The following is a 20532-nucleotide window of genomic DNA, read 5'->3' as shown; positions in this document are numbered from 1 at the left end:
GGATCCGCCTATGCTACCAAAGAGCTGAAAACAGCTGGTTCAATATAATTTACTTCACTCTTGGATTAGCGCGGCACGTTTATAATTGAAACAAAAATGATAAACCACGGCAGGGGCGAATTATTATGATAAAAATTAGTTGTGACAGGTCGTGACCCAATATTCTGTTATCTCGCTTATTCGTTGATCCTAAATTTATTACTTGAAGAAAAATAACAAACGTAGAGAGTCAGTTTCGGCATACCGTAAAGGTTGAATTTAAGTTATTCCCATGGCAACCATTTTTGGATGTCACAAGTTATGGGATGTTTATGTGTTTTTTTGGGGATGGGGGCGAGTTTGGTGTTATTTTGAAAATAAAGTTCATGGCCTAGTAAGAACTGAAAATAGATGATCTTTCACAATACATGCAACAATATTGTGTATTAGGAACTCGATTAGCGCAGGAATATTGATGTTAAATATATAAAATGTTCCCAGGTTAGCAGCTAAAAATATTTTTGAAATCATTGTAATTTTTCTAATCTGTTTTTCGTATTTGCTATAAAAAAAAAATATACAGATCTATGTGCCAATGTTAATAGTTTAATGCAAATAGAAATAAGCCGGAAATTTTAATTCAAATTACACATGATTGTTTTGTATGATAGTGTATAAATCGTGCAGCTATACGAAATAAGCATTGGTAATTATATAACATACTTTACTACCATTTATTTTATGTTGATAGCCCTAAATAAAAAGTGTAAATACAAGTATCACATTAACTTAACATGTTCCAAGAAAATGAGGTGAAGGTCAGATAAACCAAGCCAGAACTACATGTTCACCTTACAATCATTAAATGAATTGAATATGGTGGACCTATAATTGCTAATGATATACAAGAAACAGATCAAACTATGAAAACTTTATATTGACCAAGGAACCATAAATGAGGTCACGGTCATGTGTTACCTGCCAGACAGACATATAAACCTTATAATCATTCGATACACTAAATATAGTTTACCTATTGCTTTTGGTTTAAGAAAAACTTAAGCTTGACAAACCAAAACACAAAAACTGAATGAGAAATAAACCGTGTCATGTTCAAATTCGGGTCCTACTAAAAAGCGCCCGGGAGCGCCAGGGTGAAGAAAAAGCGCCCGGGGAAGAAAATAAAGCGCCCGCGGAAAAGAAAAGGCGCCCGCGGAAAATATTTAGATATTGTATTGGCATGAGAACAAGCAATGATTATATTTTTTTTTTGTTCAGGAAAACATTCATTGTTATAAAATATTATTATTTTATTTTCCCAGGCGCTTTTTAGTAGGACCGTCAAATACCGACTAATGGACTTTTACAAATTGTGATTAGGATGGAGAGTTGTCTCATTATCATACAACATCTTCTTATATATCTAAATACACAACAATTTAATTTCAACCACTAAACAATGAAAATTAGGTCATGGTCATTTCATCTGCCAGTTATAGACATGTACACCTTACTACTATTTCATACTATTACAAATATAATAGACATATTGATATATGAGATATGGCTTTGACCACGAAAACTTAACCTTTACAGATCCATGAACTTAGGTCGAGATCACTTTGACATACATGAGGAGAGTTGTCTCATTGGCAATCATACAACACCTTCTTGTTTATATGAGGACCATACAAGGTACACCCATCACTAATATGGTTATCATATTACTCATAAGAGAGAAATTAACAAAAATGTCAACTTTTTTCAAGTAGTCATTGAACGAAAATGAGGTCAAGTCAAACTTGCTGAAAATATGAAATCATTGAAATTGAAATCATCTCTATGTTAATTTTCCGGAGGTTGACTGTTATTGAATATCTGTTTCACGGATAATTATGTTCTAATCGTCGAAACTAAAATCTCATCCCCTTTTCCAAATGTGAACTACCGAATTCCACTTATTATTGGTTTATGCAAATGATCAACACAATGGGTCCCACATGTGGAACAGGATTTTCTAAAACCTGACCCGGAGATTTTGGTGGGGTTCATATTGCTCAGTCTTTAGTTTTCTATCTTGTACTTTGTGTACTGTTGTTCGTTTCTTTTTTAGTTTTTGCATGGTCAGTTGATTTCGAATTATGAGTTTGATTGTCCCTTTGATATCTTTCACTTCTCATTTCAGAACATAACATATACAAAACCTAAAGCATCCAGGTCTTCTACCTTCCGACAAACTTAGCTTTGAAATACTTAGTAAATGTTGCTGTTGTCAACGCCAAATAACTATCCCTATATATGAAGCTTCCTGCAACAAAAGTCACAGACTCGATAATGCAAGGTCAATTGGGAAAATCATCCCAGGGGCGGATGCAGGAATTTTCGAAAGGGGGGGTGCTAACCCAGGGCAAACAGGGCAAAGGGGGGGGGGGGGGGGGGGTGCAAAACATATGTCCCGATACAAATGCATTGATCGGCAAAAATAAAGGGGGGTGCGCACCCCCGGAACCCCCCCCCCCCCCCTGGATCCGCCACTGCATCCTGAAATGGTAGATTTTCTTAATGATGACTATCTAATTTGAAACATGTACAAATAAATCTATTAAGAAAGTAGGAGTAAACTTTAGCAGTTGGCCCTAGTGGTCAAGTTGAATTTGACAGATTTATTTACGGATCGTATACTGATATATATATAAAAAGAAGATATGGTTGCCAATCAGACAACTCTCCACAAGAGAAATAATGACACAGAAATAACCAACTATAGGTCACTCTATGACCTTCAACAATGAGCAAAGCCCATGCCGCAAAGTCAGCTATAAAAGGCCACGAAATGACAAATGCATAACAATTCAAAGGAGAAAACTAGTGGCCTAATTTATGTACAAACAAGAATGTGTCCAAAGTACACAGATGCCCCACTTGCACTATCCTTTTTCATGTTCCATGGACCGTGAAATTGGGTAAATATCTAATTTGGCATTAAAATAAGAAAGATTATACTATAGGGAACATGTGTACTAAGTTTCAAGTTGATTGGACTTCAATTTCATCAAAAACTACCTTGACCAAAAACTTTAACCTGAAGCGGGACGAACAAACGAACGTACGGACAATCAGAGCCACAGACCAGAAAACATAATGCCCCTCTATCGTAGTTGGGGCATAAAAATGAACGAAAAACATGTGTAACAAATCAACAAACAACAACCACTGATCAGGCTCCTGACTTAGGACAGGCACATACATGCAGAGTGTGGAAAGGTTAAACATGTTCTCTTAGACCTCCTAAATATTCCTGTAATTATATTCAGCTAAAAAGAATTTGCAATGAGATTGACAATGGAAATTGGGAATGTGTCAAAGAGACAGCAACCCCACCAAAGAGCAACCAGATGCTCCACAGGGGGCAGCTTTATACAACTGCAGAGGTCGAACCATGAGCAGTTGGGGCAAGTATGGACACAACATTCAAGATTGATACAGCTCTGAATTTGGATCGTGATTTAATAGTTGACACAACATAAGGTTTCTGACACAGAACAGAGCAATACACTATGCTGTTGGATATTAATCCCCTAAAAAATATGAATGAAAGAAATTTTCATTTTAATTCTAAAATCTAAAATGAGAAAAATTGTAACCCCCAAATTTTTTTATCACCTCCCCCTTTCCTTATTCCGACAATAATCCCAATTCAAATTTCTAATGGAGTTTGCAACAATAACTACTCATTTAAATACATCATCAACTTCTAAAAATGATTTTACAGCTAATCATCTCAAGACAATCATCATTTACATGATTTTCAAGCAGTGTAAGGGAGGTAATCAAACATATACATTTTATATAACAGTATTCTTTAAATGGAATTTGGTTACCTCCCTTACACTGCTTTTAAATTGTCAAAATTGTCCTTTAACCAGAAACACCCAGGCTAAATGATTTGAGCCATAAACCCTCCCCCCCTTTAACCATTCCCTGGTAGTATTGAAACTTGTGGTATAATTTCAGAGAGATTTATACACTTCAACACCAGTTATTGACTGGAAATTCAAAAATGCTTGTTTAGGCCCCTTTTTTGCTCCTAATTCCTAAACCATTGGGACCATAACCCCCAAAATTAATCCCAACCTTCCTTTTGTGGTAACAAACATTGTGTTAAAATTTTATTGATTTTTATCTACAAATACTAAAGTTATTATCCAGAAATCATGCGTCTTGGGACTAGGACGCAGACAATACTGACGAAGCAGACGACCACAACATGATAGCATTATACCATGCAAATTTTTTTTTGTGGTCTTATAAAAACAGCCAATTTGCTACCAATGGGTCTTCAACACAGCAAGGAAATCCCACACCACGAGTTGGGTTCAGCTGGCCCAAAAACAAAAATTTGTACTAGGTCAGTGAAAATGAATGCAACACTTAACTCAAAAACATATATATGAACTAAAATTAAAACATCAAAATTCTGTATATTTAGGTCATGCAAAATATTGTAAATATAAAATTTCAATGTAGCATGATTGCACATGAGACAGCTATCTAACCTACACAAAGGATGGGGATGCAAACAACTAAAATAGTTCACTGTACATGTACAACCTTCAACAATGACCAACACCCATTTCCTGTTGATTACATGGTTATAAAAACAAAGTTTTATATAAAAAAGAAGATTTGGTATGATTGCCAATGAGACAACTATCCACAAAAGACCAAAATGTATTTTTGTATTTCCTCAAATGTTATCTCTCTGAATGATTTGTTTAAATTGGATTGAAGCGATCAAGTTACATGAAAAAAGATTTATTTCACTTTTTGTGTTCAATATAAAATGTAATGGGTTATTAAAACAGTTGTAATGTCCAAACTTGAAAATAAATTACTGTATATTTTTGAATTCAAAACAAAGTTATCATTATACATTGAATGACATATAAAAGTGATATTGTGTTAACTGAGAGTATCAAATTATCTCCCTCATTCCAAGCAACTGTTCATAAAACCATATTTTTTTTAAATCAGTGTAATGTAAGCTATCATACAAGACCAGAAGTGACTTTCCAAATAGAAGTAGCAAATTATCTCCCTTATTCCAAGTAAAAGTTCATAGAAACCATATACTTTTGGGATAAGTGTAATGAAATCAGAAGTGACACATTTTTAACCATTAGTATACAATTATCTCCCTTATTTCAAACAAAAGTAAATAAAAATACTATTGGAATCAGTGTTATGTAAGCTTTTATATGAAACTAGAATTGAATTATTGAAAACTAATTATTTCCCTTATTCCAAAAACCATATCCTTTTTCAATCAATGTTATACAAACAATCCTATATCACAGGAAGTAACTTTTGATATAGGGGAGAACAAATATCTTCTATTAGACAGTTACTGATTATTTCCCTTATTTCATCATGTTCATGCAAAATCAAAAACTTCTCCTAATTCTAAAAGTGACTTCTCCAACCTCAAGATGCTATATTTCAACATATTTTATCAATCTAAATTAAACAAAACTAGTTTCATATTTTTATTCCAGTTCGTTTCGACAGAAATGATCACATACATGTATAACCTTAATATCTTCTCTGTCCACCTGACACTGATAACACGAAAAATATAATAAATGTAAAATGATAAAATATAATGCACCAAAAACACCTTGAAATATTATACACAAATAATTACATTAGATGTATGGTTCATTATAATACTTTATTCTGATTGGCTAACTGCACATCACATGTTTGTTGTTATTTCTTTAGCAATTGCATTACTCAATAAAACTTATCATTCATAATGACACATGGTCCTGCAATAAAGTGCACATGTGAATTAAATAAAAAAATTATAAAATTTGTGTTTTCATGATCAAAGCTAAAAAATGTAATTATAAGTATTGAATGCTTCTTTTTATAACTTCATAGGGTTGTAAAAGCGTTGACCGTGCGGACATTTTTAGAATGAAGCGCGGAAATGTACTTTGGTCAACGCTTTTACACCCCAATGAAGTTACAAAAACAAGCATTCAATTCTTAAGTATATAGCATGTCTGAATGTACAAGTCAAAATAACAATCCTGGTAAACAAATATTTAATAATCTATTTATAAAAATCTGTCTTGTAATAGTTATAAAAAAAAACCATTTCACTGTGGATGCATTATTATTCATGGGGAACCATTTTTGTGGATTTAATAAGTTTACATGTACATAAACCACACATTTAAGTGTCCAATTAAGTTCAAATTTCCTATTAGCCTGTATGCTGTCTTTGGCAAAACCTTGAAATCAAGTATTTATTAAAGAATACATTTATATCTCATTCCGCCAAAAAAAGATACACATGAAAATAAATGAGTCAGCAGTAGTTGAATTTATGAAAAGTTAAATAAGAAATAATTCATGGAAGCCATAGATTGTTGGAAATTTACACATAGCCTGGGCCGTGATATTGGAATTTTATCCTGAGCGTTAGCAAGGGATAAAATTAACGAATATCACGGCCCAGGCCATGTGTAAATTTCCAACAATCTATTGCTTCCATGAATTATTTCGATTCTAATAGTACAAATACAGTCATTAAAAAACTAAAGCGAGGGTGGGTATGCTGTGTGTGGGGCGGTTCTTTTTTACTCCCTGTTAGATAAAGCTCAAATATCTTTATAAATATGTAGCTTGCATAGGTTATTTCGTGAATAACTGCTAGAAAAAACTTGTTAATTCTTTTAATTCTCAAACCCAACATTTGCCATCTTTAATTTACATGTTTTTCTCGTAAGCTTCCGTCAAATCCAAAGTTGACATTTCGTAACTAAGGAGCCGCCATGTTGACTTGCTGAAATGAGTAAATATGCGAATAATGCAATAGAATAGAAAATAAAACAATAAACAGCTGCGCCATGAGCGCATGATACGCCCGACGTCTTGTGTGGAAGTTTTATGCAATAATCATAAATAATTTCTGAGGAAGTTTTAAGCAATAACCTTTATTGTTTTTGAGACACGGCGGGACATGTGAAACCCCTACCCCCCCCCACCCTGTTTTTTTCTACAAATATCACTTAAATAAAATTTTGAATCAAACCAAAAAGTATACAGATCTTTAAATTAGTATAACAAAGAAGTGTGTACAGTTTCAAGCAATAATCATAAATTGTTTTTGAGATACGGCGCGACATGTAAAAAACCCTCCCCTCTTTTACAAAATACTAAATAACTCAAAAATAAAATTTTGAGTCATCACCAAAAAGTATACAGATCTTTAGATTAATATAATAAAGAAGTGTGTACAGTTTAAAGCAATAATCATAAATGGTTTTTGAGATACGGCACGACATGTAAAAAAACCCTCCCCCTTTTTTACAAAATACTCAATAACTCAAAAATGAAATTTTGAATCATCACCAAAAAGTATACAGATCTTTAGATTAATATAACAAAGAAGTGTGTAAAGTTTTAAGCAATAATCATAAATTGTTTTTGAGATACGGCGCGACATGTAAAAAAACCCTCCCCCTTTTTTACAAAATATTCAAAAACTCAAAAATGAAATTTTGAATCATCACCAAAAAATATACAGATATTAAGATTAATATAACTAAGAAGTGTGTAAAGTTTTAAGCAATAATCAAGAAAAGTTTTTGAGATACGGTGCGACATGTGAAAAAAAACACGCCCCTGTTTTAGTTACAAAGTGCCGTAACTCAAAAAGTTTAAATCTTATTTTCACCAAAAAGTATACAGATCATTTGACCATCATAAGAAACAACTATATTAAGTTTCATGAAATTTGGATAAGTCGTTCTCAAGTTACGGTGCGACATGTTTACGCTGGACAGACGGACAGACGGACGGAGACCAGACATTTCTATACCATAATACGTCCCGTCAAAATTTTGACGGGCGTATAAAAATCAGTTTTAATACAATATCATATGAATTCCGATGGTTCACGTAACAGAAAACTTTCAACTTAGAGGTTTCATTTGTATGACATCATGTTTTGAAATAACTTAAATGCGCCAAAAAGATTAATAGACTTTGCGGAATTTTATTTTATTTTTATTTGGTTGATTCCTCCAAGCTCTTGTGCATTACTTCTTTTTATAATGCATGATAATAAGAATAAAAGTTATTTGTCTTTTTTAATTGCACTTTTTAAAACAATAAAATCGGCAAAGGGTCTGCAAATAGGTTCCAATACATGTAGATTTACGTGGGAAGTATATTGTAACAGCAATTATTATGTATATCTCTGAGTCTGCACTAAGTATAGATATATCAAGAATTTTATCACAGTGTTGTTTACAAAGCGAAAGAAGCACATCATATTACAATCACTGATAAATCACAACCATTCAAAAACAAAGATGAAATATTTATAAAAAAATAATCTAGTTTATACAATCTAGTTCATGGTTTTCTACATGAAAATTATTCAAGCACTCTCTGTCATGTCTGTATAAATGCCTGTACATTATATATTTTCAGATCAAACCCAATATGAATTTTATAATCTTACTACAACAGTTGCTCTCTTTCTCTCTCTCTATGTCATTTTCTCATATTCACCTACATCTCTAACATAATTACACATACAGACATAATCTAAAGTAACAAGCACTGCTTACTGTAGTGGATTCATTATTTGTGGGACTTTTGTGGATGATAGGAACCCATTAACTTAAATTCTCAATTGCAGACTTCAGCAAAACAATGAAACCATAGACATATTTATCCTCGAAAATACAATTTTTCATCAATTTATGAAAATAAATCAAACCACAGTATTCAGTTTTAAGTCTCAGAGACATTCAAACACACAAATACTATATATAAAAACAAATATAAAAATATATTATGTATATGTTGTGTACAAGTTGTAATGTTGTACAAATTTTTGTACAAGTTATCAGTGTTTTATGAACTGCTTAACAAAAATGGATGATGCAAACACACAGTCTTCTTACATGATACAGTTTAATTCTGAACATTGATACTAAACACGTTATAAGAACACAAAAAGATTTTTTATGGATATGATTTTGATATAAGGAGAAAAATAAAATTAGAGTTTAAACCTTTAGGTATCCTTGATTCCAGTTTGAAGACAATGAGAATAACACTTAATGTTAGGTTGAAGTATATAAATTGGAACTAAAGACAGTAAACTGATACATTTTAGAAGATAAACCTGTACCACCTGATGCAAAAAGATATGTGTCAAAAAACTTACAACTTGTACAAAAACCTTGTACAAATTATAATTTGTACAAACTTACATCTTGTACACAACATATACATTGATCTTAAATTTGAAAGATTTTCATCTGCTCCGTCAAACACAAATTCTTTCACTCTCACACAATTACACATACAGACATAATCGAAGGTTAAATTTGACAGGGTATCAGTACAATTTGAAAGGAATGTCAATAGCTGGAATAGCTCACCTGTCAAATATTGAAATTATCCAAAATATCTTAATTAGCAAAATAAATCTTCATTTAAGGGCAATAACTTCTATAGGCAGCCAATGAATGAGCCTAATATGGGGACAGAGTCCGTCCCCAATAACAGTAGAAAATTCAATAAAAAAAAAAATACGGGAAAATTTCCCGAATTTTTCATTGTACTAATGAACTCAAAATCGTTCAAATTTTTTTTGTCGTGTTTTGAAATCCTGGACCTGCCCAGAAATGTACAATGCACTTCCTTTTTCCGGTCTCGTTTGTATGAAACTTTGAGTAAAATATATATTTATTAGTCTAGTATAAAATAGGAAGGAACGCGCAATACCAATTTCATTTTTAATAATTCCTTGATATGAAAAAACGTTACCTGATGATAGCGTTTCTTTGTTTACATTGCATATGACGTCATAATTTAAATAACGTCACAACTAAATCCCTAACAAGAGAACCAAAATCGGAAACGTTACGGTATTTCCGTTTCTTTTTTTTTTTAAACAAATTAATATTTAAGTTACAAAAAAATAATTCATACAGACTTCGTCCCCATTTACAGGTAATGCCTGCCTCATATTAGGGCAAAAATAAATTATCAATATGTCAGCTTGAATTGGCTTAATGTGAAAAATAAGTATATAAGTAAAATAAATTGGTTTCAAAATATCAAAAAAGAACAAATCATATTCTAAATATTCAATTTAAGCATATTTGCATAATTATATGAATTATCTCCACTTAGTTGCTTTTAAAGCTATATCAAATCTTTGTGCTGTCAATTCATATAACATTTTTACACAACCTCTTTGCACAATGCCATTTATGTCATTCTCCAATGCCACCTGAGACTGCAGACCGAGGTCAATTCTGCTGTCAAATCATAGAGAATTTTCCCACAACCTCTTTGCATAATGCAATGTTATGCCATTCTTCAATGCCACTTGAAACTGCAGGCTGAGATCAATATGGTTGGCAAACATATAACATCATCTTTTTGCACATGAGTTTATAATATTAATCTCAGCATGCTGCTGGAGTTGAGAACTTGATGCCGTAGACACATTTTTCATCTTCTTGTAAACTTATGACACGATCGTTCAATCCACAGAGAAAAGTTATCTAAAAACAAAAACATAATTCATGGATATTGTGTATAACCAAAGTTCAAATATGAAGTGGATATAAGCCTATAAAAAATTTGCAATTCATTTGAACATTTAAATAAGTACGGTAGTACACCTGTACCCATGAAATTCATGGAAATTGGAATCCCACACATAATTATGAATCCAAAGTACTCTAAATTCAAAAATTATTGCATGTTTTTATTATTTTCAAACCAGATGCTCCACAGGGTGCAGCTTTATAAGACCGCAGAGGTCGAACCCTGAACAGTTGGGGCAAGTATGGACACAACATTTAAGCTTGATACAGCTCTGAATTTGGATTGTGATTAAAAAGTTGACACAACATAGGTTTCTGACACAGAATGAATGTGGTCTAAGAACTTAAACTTAAAAACTTAAAAATTTTAGATTAGACATTTACCTATTATGGTCCAATATCCAAAATCTAAATACATGGTTAGATTCAGCATATCATAGAACCCCAAGAATTCAATTTTTGATGAAATCAAAATATATTCAATTTTAGACCCTTTAGACCTCAATGTGGACCAATTTGATAATCAGGCCCAAATATCAAAAATCTAAATATATGGTTAGATTCAGCATATTGAAGAACCTCATATATTCAATTTTTGTTGACATCAAACAGAGTTTAATTTTTGACCCTTTGGACCTTAATGTAGACCAATTTGAAAACAGGACAATACTGTGCAATTGAATATTTCTTGATATTGCGCAAAACTGTGCAAATGAAAATTTGTTGCTATTGCGCAATATTGTGCAATTAGATATTTCTTGTTATTGCGCAATACTGTGCAATTAAAGATTTCTTGTTGTTTCACAATACTGTGTAATTGAAAATTTCTTGCTATTTCACAATACTGTGCAATTGAAGATTTCTTGCTATTGCAGAATACTGTGCAATTGAAGATTTCTTGCTATTGCAGAATACTGTGCAATTGAAAATTTCTTGCTATTGCACAATACTTAATATAATAATTTTGGACTCCCATTTGGACTAACTTGAAAACTGGGCCCATAATCAAAAATCTAAGTACATGTTTAGATTCAGCATATCAAAGAAGCCCAAGAATTCAAATTTTGTTAAAATCAAACTTAGTTTAATTTTGGAACCTTTGGATCTTAATGTAGACCAATTTGAAAACAGGACCAAAAATTAAGAATCTGAATACACGGTTAGATTTGGCATATCAAAGAACCCCAATAATAAATTTTTTGATGAAATCAAACAAAGTTTAATTTTGGACCCTTTTTGTCCCTAATTCGTTGGGACAAAAACTCCCAAAATCAATCCAAATCTTCCTTTTGTGGTCATAAACCTTGTGTTAAAATTTCATAGATTTAACTTATACTATAAAAGTTATTGTGCAAAAACCAAGAAAAATGCTTATTTGGGACCTGTCTTTGGCCCCTAATTCCTAAACTGTTGGGACTAAAACTCCCAAAGTCAATCCCAACCTTCCTTTTGTGGTCTTATACCTTGTGTTAAAATTTCATAGATTTCTATTTACTTTTACTAAAGTTAGAGTGCGAAAACCAAATGTCTTCGGACGACGACGACGACGCCAACGTGATACTAATATACGACCAAAAAATTTCAATGTTTGCGGTCGTATAAAAATGTGACAGGGTTATAAATCATATCATCAATATATTTAAATTTCTACGTTTAATAAAATCAAATTTTGATTTTTTTTTATATAAATCAAAAAGGATTTTTCTGTATATTGCAAATATAAAAATCCCATTTTAGTCTAAAATCACAATAATAAATGCACTCATTGCCAATAATTTCAGAGTTTACAGTACTAGTATACAGCAACAAACTTGAGTTTGCAATGACCAAACCTGGTTTACATCCTTGGCCTTTGAAATTCTGGTTTGTTCATATAGTTGTTTCATTGCCTATCATGATCATACCACATCTCCTAATTTCAAATATGAAAGCGACTATGCGGTATAGGCTTTGTTCATTGTTGAAGGCCATACAGTGACCTATAGTTGTTAATTTCTGTGTTATTTTGGTCTCTTGTGGAGAGTTATCTCATTGGCAATCATACCACTTTTTCTTTTTTATATAAACCTTTACTTTTAGTAAAGTCAATATACATTTTACACATTGAATTAGACATAGCATAGACCACTTGGACACCAATGACCCATAACAAATCAGAGGCAGATTTAGGGTAATAGGGAAAGCCCCCCTTATGGAGTTACATATATGGTTAAATAGTGCATTATTTTTTTTAATGTCCTACTCCAAACTTTGCCTAGCTTTTGGGGCCCATACTCATCTGCAATATTCAACTTACCACAGACATTCTTCCGAGTCCATCAGGACAGAGATGGGTGTCCCCACCTTCCATACGTAACAGATATCGGCCATTTTTTCTACTGGTCCATGTAGATACTTTACCAAGGCTAAATGCTGTTCCTGGAAAATGATCCTGAGTAATTTTTTGGAAAGGACAAACTTGGTATTCATACTCTTTGGTTTTATAATTAAAGCATGTTAGACTGAGTTTATAAAATATGCCGTCTGGTCCATAATCCTGAAAGATATGAATGTAGCTGTTACCATGGTAATCATGCCCAATATTCAAGGATAAAATAGCATGAATTTTCATTAAAAAAATATCAATAGATGAGTAGTGTGAAAACAGCACTTTAAATATCTAAGATAGCCACATATTTCAAATAATTGATTGATTTTTCTATGAATTACTTCCAACAGCTTTGTAAAATCGGGATAATTAATTTCTTCTTTTCTTTTTCTCTTGTTGTATTTTGAGTGGGGTTTTTTTTGGGGGGGGGGGGGAGGGGTGATAGAACATTTGTTTAGAATATGGTGTATTGAGTTTTAATCAGCAGATACTAATTTTGATGGTTTTTGTGGGTCACTATATATTCCATGTATTTGAGAGAATGCAAATTTCTTAAAGTCTTGTAATTGATGTGTTCTACCAGGGCCTTTGAGCATCGTGGTAATTAACGTGATGCTATATTTCTTTTAACAGGATGCTATCTAATTTGGTTATCGTATACTGTGGATTCATTATTATTTGTTGGATACCAATTTCCGTGGGTTTCGTGGTTACAGGTTCACAACAAATTTAAATGTTCAAATTAAAATACAAATTTTCTATTGGTTTTGTATGCAGAGATTTGCAAATCCATGAAAATAAATGAATCCACAGTAGATTATGTTATTGATGTGATGGGATAATTTCAAGAAACAAAATGGTACATGTATTTAAATTTCCTTGTTTACCAGGATACTTATTGAAATACCTGGGGAGAACACTGCCTAAAGGACTAACCAGTGCTCAGGCCCGTAGCCAGGAATTTCCAAGGGGGGGTTATTTGGACCAACGAACTCGACTTTAACAGTCACAACTAGAACAGAACGTTGACTTTAACAGTGCTTATTTGTTTTCAAGGGGGGGTTCGTCCGAACCCCTCCTAGCTACGGGTATGAGTGCTTACATTTTTCTGAGGTAGATGCCTGGCAGCCTTGATATAAGGTAATTGTAGACGTTTTCCCATCATTTGTATCTTCTCATCCTCTTTATTTGTCTGGATCAACTTATCACACAAGTCTTCACATGGAGCATATTTTACTGATAACTTTGCTCTGTTAGCTGAAAATTGAAAATATATTCTACATACTGTAAATTCAGAAATTATTGAGTGCATTTATTATTGCGATTTTGTCATTTTAGACTGTAATGCAATTTTAATTTTTGCGACATGAAAAAAAATCCTATTTGATTTATGTACAATACTTCAAAATGCTTTTTAAATTATTGCGATTATAACCCTGTCACATTTTTCGCAATAATAAAAACATTGCAATAATTTCTGAATTTACAGTAATCAAAATGAAACATTTAATAGTTTAATATATAGAAATTTTTTTTTTTAACAACATTAATAACATCCAAGCTAGTTATACATGTACATTGTTGTGTTTGTTTATCGAATAAGTTTGACATGAATTTCAACAATTCTGAATTTACCATTGTCAAATACAAATAACAATGCTGTGCAATTGACGATTTCTTGATATTGTGCAATACTGTTGGTTGCACAAAACTTTATATTTACACATCTTGTTTGGGTTTGGTGTGTATCTCCTTCCATATCAGTATTTCTTGCTTTTAAAAATAAATCAGAAATAATCAATCGATAAATGGAAAACTTTAAGGAAAAAAAATTCCTCAATTTTTTTTTTAACCCACCCATGGAGTAACTACCCCCAAACTCAATCCCAGTCTTGGCTTCCCTTGAAACCAAATGTGTATTTAGACATCACAGAGGACAACATCATAGCATTAAATAACAAAAAAAGTTTTGTGGTCATATAAAACAAACAGACATATGATAAACTAACAAAAACCATTGAATTACAGGCTCTTGACTTGGGACAAGCACACATTAAAAGAATGTGGTGGGTTAAACATTTTTGAGGTGCCAACCCTCCCCTACATGTCATGCATGTCTACTTTCATCAAACAATGCTATACATACAAGGTATAACACCATTTGGTGGTGGAGTTTTCTTCCATTCATCACTCCCATCACAACAATCACATATCCCATCATTCACTCTGTTGCTAGGCAAAACGATCAGTGCTTGGTGAGGGATCTGTTTCTTACAGTAAAACCTACAATATAAAGTTGTATATCAAACCACTGAAATTTTTTACATGTTATTGTATGTATGAGTGTAATGTGTTTTCTCCAATAATTACATGTTGTTCATGAGGGTTTTTTTCATCACATTCTGTACCTCATATATGTTTATCCAAAATTAAATTACATTTCTTCATGTACATGTACTAGTACATGTATGAGTGTTCTTCTTTTTTTTTAAATGAAAGCATGTAATTAGACTGATTTACAAATTGGTTCTAACTAGTATAAAAAAAAAAGTTCAAATTATAGTTTTGCAAATAAACCTGAGCCTTCCTCATGTTCCTGTCCATTCATCAAGAAGATGTATTTATAGAATAACTAATCGAAGAATTCAAATAGAGAAAAATATTCAACGAGTGACCGAACAACACATTAATTCACAAATTATCAGTGTTGTTCGGTCATGAGTTGGATATTTTTGGATATTTGAATTTTTTAATTAGTTATTCTTTTTATTACATTGGCAAATGGCTTTTTTTAAAGAAATTTTATGTAAAACATGTTACATGTGTTAGGAACTATATCTTTTTTCTACGCATTCACAATTTGTTTTGATCCGCTGTTATCGACTTCTTGACAACGCCTATTTTTGTATGACGTCAGAGAGTGAAATAACCACGTTTATTTCACATGTGAAATTATCGTTTTTTTTTTTAACTAGGAAATCAATGTAATTCATTACAACCAATGTAATAAATACATATAATGTGTCTTACTTTCCATCACAGGCTGATGTCCCTGGTTCGTCCGTGTTGTCATCACAGTCACAGTAGTCATCATTTACTTCACTGAAAGGAATTTTTTTCTGTAAATAAAAAGTAAATTTATCAACATTGGGGTTCGTGTTGTTTATTCTTTAGTTTTCTATGTTGTGTCATGTGTACTATTGTTTTTCTGTTTGTCTTTTTCATTTTTAGCCATGGCGTTGTCAGTTTGTTTTAGATTTATGAGTTTGACTGTCCCTTTGGTATATTTCGTCCCTCTTTTACAATTTAAAATGAAGTAAAATGACTAAATAAACAATGTTTTATTTAGATATAAATAAACATGTACAGAAATTGATCGGAAAGCAAGTGACAGGTAATTTACCATGCTACTCCTTATCTGATAAGGTTTGACTTTCACTTTGACAGTATTTGAGTGAATCACTGTGAAATAGACATGATAGAGTGATCTCTTGTGATTTTGGGTGACAACAATCTGAATTATTACCATGTTACAGGTATATACACCTATTCAGGTTAATTGAAAATTGAATGAGAAAGTCCAGAGTCAGAGTGATTTATCAACAATCGCCCAAATGAGTGAATTTCAATTGAAAACACAAGTGTAAACAATTTAATCTTTCATCAATTTGGAACATGTACACAAAAAAAAACATGCATACAAAGATACACTACAATAATGATTACAATTTCAAACATACATCATGTACATGCTAAGAAACATGTATATATATATATATATATTGAAACCAACCAGTCTTTAGACATTGTTCGAGTCTTATTATGCACTGTTGCTTATGTTTAAAATATCAATAGTACAGTAACCATGGTAACTGTACCTTTGATTGTAGACAAGTAAACATCTGCTCATTATTTGGACGGTACAGATCAATATCGTCTGGATTAACACCTCGTACATCAACAACTGGGTCCAAATTTAAATGTTCAGGTGCTTTTTGTTCTTTCTGCATCTTTTTGTTGAATTGTGACGGTTCATCTAAATCACTATCATCATCGACTTCGTCATCGTCATTATCCTCAAACTCATTGATGGCATTCTGTGCCCTCTTTTGAGCAGATGAGTTTAATACTTTGAATGACAATAATTGGAATGATATGAAGATAAGAGCTCCTATACCAATCAGCAGAAAAATTCTGTTGTAACGGGAGTTCCTGAGGTATCGTGGCATATTGACCTCTGTGACATAGTCTCTCTCTATGTATGTACAATATACATTAGTATTCCCTGGTCTTTTTCATTTTTGTCTTGAATACAGTCTGGAAATGAAACGAAAGAAATTTCTTGTATTCTAAAGTACAATTAATAGACCACTTTATTAACTTTTTAGTAATGTACTTCACAGAAAAGTTTGTAAATATCAGGGGCGGATGCAGGAATTTTCGAAAGGGGGGGTGCTAACCCAGGGCAAAGGGGGGGTGCAGGGGGTGCAAAACATATGTCCCGATACAAATGCATTGATCGGCAAAAATAAAGGGGGGGGTGCGCACCCCCGGAACCCCCCCCCCCCTGGATCCGCCACTGAATATAGAATAATACATGGCAAAATCTGTATCGCATATGCATGTGTGATATTGGTCGAGTGGTGATACAGATTTTACTTGCATTGATCTATTTATCATATATTTTAACAAAATCAGCTTTGTGATATATAAGAGGACAACCGTTTGATTCTGATGTGGAAGTCTTGCAGATTTAAGAAATAAATATTCTGACCCCCATTCAGGTCATTAGGTGGAAAAATATAATCTTGTCTTATCACATATAAAAATAACTATTCTGACCCCAAATATCTAATATAAATTCAATTAATCATTTACAAAGGTACCGTAAAAGATATCAACAGAACATCCAGTAAGAAGTATTGTCAGTGGTTGTTTTGAAGCATATATGCAGTAAATGTCCCCCTCCTTTGAATGATTGACCTCATAATGTTATTTATGTTGGTTTTTTTTTTTAAATGGCACTCTACGCTTGCCAGAAATTTTACCATTTTAACACCCCTCTTTTCTAATAAAAAGGTGATTCTGTATCACAAAAGATGAATTATGTTAGGGGTTAAAAGTTGTTCTGAGGGGTGGCAAAAAAAAATATTCTGACCCTGACCTGAGTAAACATAAAAAATCTGTCCGCCTTTATCATTTGTTTATGTTGGAAATAATATTTACACTTCATAAATTTGCCCCCCCCCCACAAAACTATCCCATAAATCAGCCCTCTTGCTGACACTTATTAACTGTGTTAGCTTTTTGTAGCATGCCAAGAAACATGAGAAATATGGCAACAATATTAATGAATGTCTAACTTTGATGTTATTCGAGATCTATTTAAGCCTCGGAGAAGATTACATGTATATATATAAATTAAACTACCAAATAAATATAATCTTTGGTGTTTATATAATTTAAAAGAGATGCAGAAATGAAAAGGTTTTTGCATACATCAAATATATGGAGACATGTGTCCCTCCGGCAGCATAATTAAAGAGAACCAACATCATTGTCCTCGTCTGAAATTTCAACCAGATAACAACTGAGAAGTTCTGGATCAATTTCAAGAATACTGTAAACCAACTTATTTTCGCGAATTCTTTATTTCGCGTTTTACCCTTTATAGTTCACTTAACAGCTATTTAGTTTCGCGATTTACAAATTTATATGTTCATGATGATGTAGTTTAATAGGAAAGATCCAAGTTTGACATTTACGCGATGATTTACATGATTTATATTAGCGTTATTTTTCTACTAGCGAAATTTTCAAAAATAAATCACTCCCGAAAATAAATTGGTTTACAGTAATCGATGTTTCAAAAAGGGGTATGATACATGTACAAATGTACATGGTATACGATAAGGGTTGAGCTATGCGTTACATAGTATGCGATACAGGGTAGATGATCCAGACTGGTGTATAGAAACTGTATCAGATACAAAGTTTTTGTATTTTGTACTAAATATATGACATGTATGATAAATTATGGTCCGTTCTCTATTAACAACAAATGAACAAAAACGCCTTCGCAACCTACAAGTTTGCCTGCTATATATATATGTGATTTTTAGATATACAAAATGTTTATATGGGGACGAAGTCCCCAATAACAGTAGAAAAATCAATAAAAAAAAAATATCGGGAAAATCGAAATTTTCATTGTACTACAATGTACATGTACTAATGAACTCAAAATCGTTCATTTTTTTTATGTCATGTTTTGAATTCCCGCATCTGCAGAGAAATCTACAATGTACTTCCTTTTTCCGGTCTCGTTTGCATGAGGCTTTGAATGAAATATATATTTATCAGTCTAGTAAAATATAAGATTGGAACCCAATACAAATTCATTTTAGTAATTGTTTGCGTTTCTTTTGTTTACAATGAATATGACGTCATAACTTAAAGAATGTCACAGCTAAATCCCCAACAACAGAACCAAAATCAGGAACCTTACGGTATTTCCGTTTCTTTTATCAACATGTTTGAATTTAAAAAAAATGATACATACAGACTTCGTCCCCATTCACAGGTTATGCCTGCTCATATTTAATTAATTCCTTGATATGAAAAAACGTTACCTGATGATAGTGTTTCTTTGTTTACATTGCATATGACGTCATAACTTAAATAACGTCACAACTAAAATCCCTAACAACATGGCCAAAATCGGAAACGTTACGGTATTTCCGTTTCTTTTTTTTTAACAAATATTTAAGTTACAAAAAAATAATTCATACAGACTTCGTCCCCATTTACAGGTCATGCCTGCCTCATATTATTGTCGTGAATAAAAGTTCTTGATTTAAAAAAAAAATTGTGATAAGATGATTAATTTAAATATCTATGCATTTGAAATCACTGTAAATTGGTATTAACAACGAAGTAAATTGTGTGTATAGAAGGTCACTGAAGCTGTTTTCCGACTTTACGTCTCCCCTTTCAGAGGTAACGTTTGTCTCTTAAAATTGATTTAATGTTTTGAAAAAGGTTACATGACATTACTTACTAATTTATCATTTGGGCTATGGTTAGATAGACCAGTTCAGATTTAAGACAGATATGAATATCGTAGCTAGTTCCACGAAACAGGAAGTTGTTCCTATGGGCGCAGACATTTTCTAATCACGTGACTAACCTGCAAGGTGGGGGTGGTCTAAAACGAGGAAGTAGCGTAAAAATGTCATTCTATAATTTATATCTCTAAAAAACCTACATAAAAATTGAAAGTTGAAACGAATTTAAAAGGTCAATGAAAAAGTCCATAATTTGAGATAAAAAAAACTTGGATTATGCAATGCATTTGTAACAAAAAATTGACCGGAAGCCGTATAGCAGGAACAATAAATATTGTATTTATATACTGTTCCAAGGATTTGTATTGAATGTGTTCTCAACTAAAATTTGTAATTCTCATATGCTTAAAGAAAATTTTTTGACAATTTTTGAATTTTTAAGGTTAAATTATGTTGTATTCTAATAAAT

The 20532-nt window shown here is 32.4% G+C and overlaps 1 protein-coding gene across 1 annotated transcript; it reads right to left on the bottom strand.

The window, feature by feature from the left end:
* Window positions 1–10155: 10155 nt before the first annotated feature.
* LOC139499024 (uncharacterized) lies at window positions 10156–20176 on the bottom strand. Its single transcript, XM_071287689.1, has 7 exons — window positions 20057–20176; window positions 16875–17313; window positions 16027–16115; window positions 15143–15279; window positions 14099–14253; window positions 12925–13164; window positions 10156–10583 (listed from the first exon to the last, which is right to left on the bottom strand). The coding sequence occupies exons 2-7, from the start codon at window positions 17223–17225 to the stop codon at window positions 10485–10487; spliced, it is 1071 nt and encodes a 356-aa protein (XP_071143790.1). The 5' UTR covers window positions 17226–17313; window positions 20057–20176; the 3' UTR covers window positions 10156–10484.
* Between the last annotated feature and the right edge of the window lie 356 nt (window positions 20177–20532).

The sequence above is a fragment of the Mytilus edulis genome, chromosome 12 (genome assembly GCF_963676685.1).
Source record: "Mytilus edulis chromosome 12, xbMytEdul2.2, whole genome shotgun sequence".
Lineage (NCBI taxonomy): Eukaryota > Metazoa > Mollusca > Bivalvia > Mytilida > Mytilidae > Mytilus > Mytilus edulis.
This window is presented reverse-complemented; position numbering and strand designations above follow the sequence as displayed.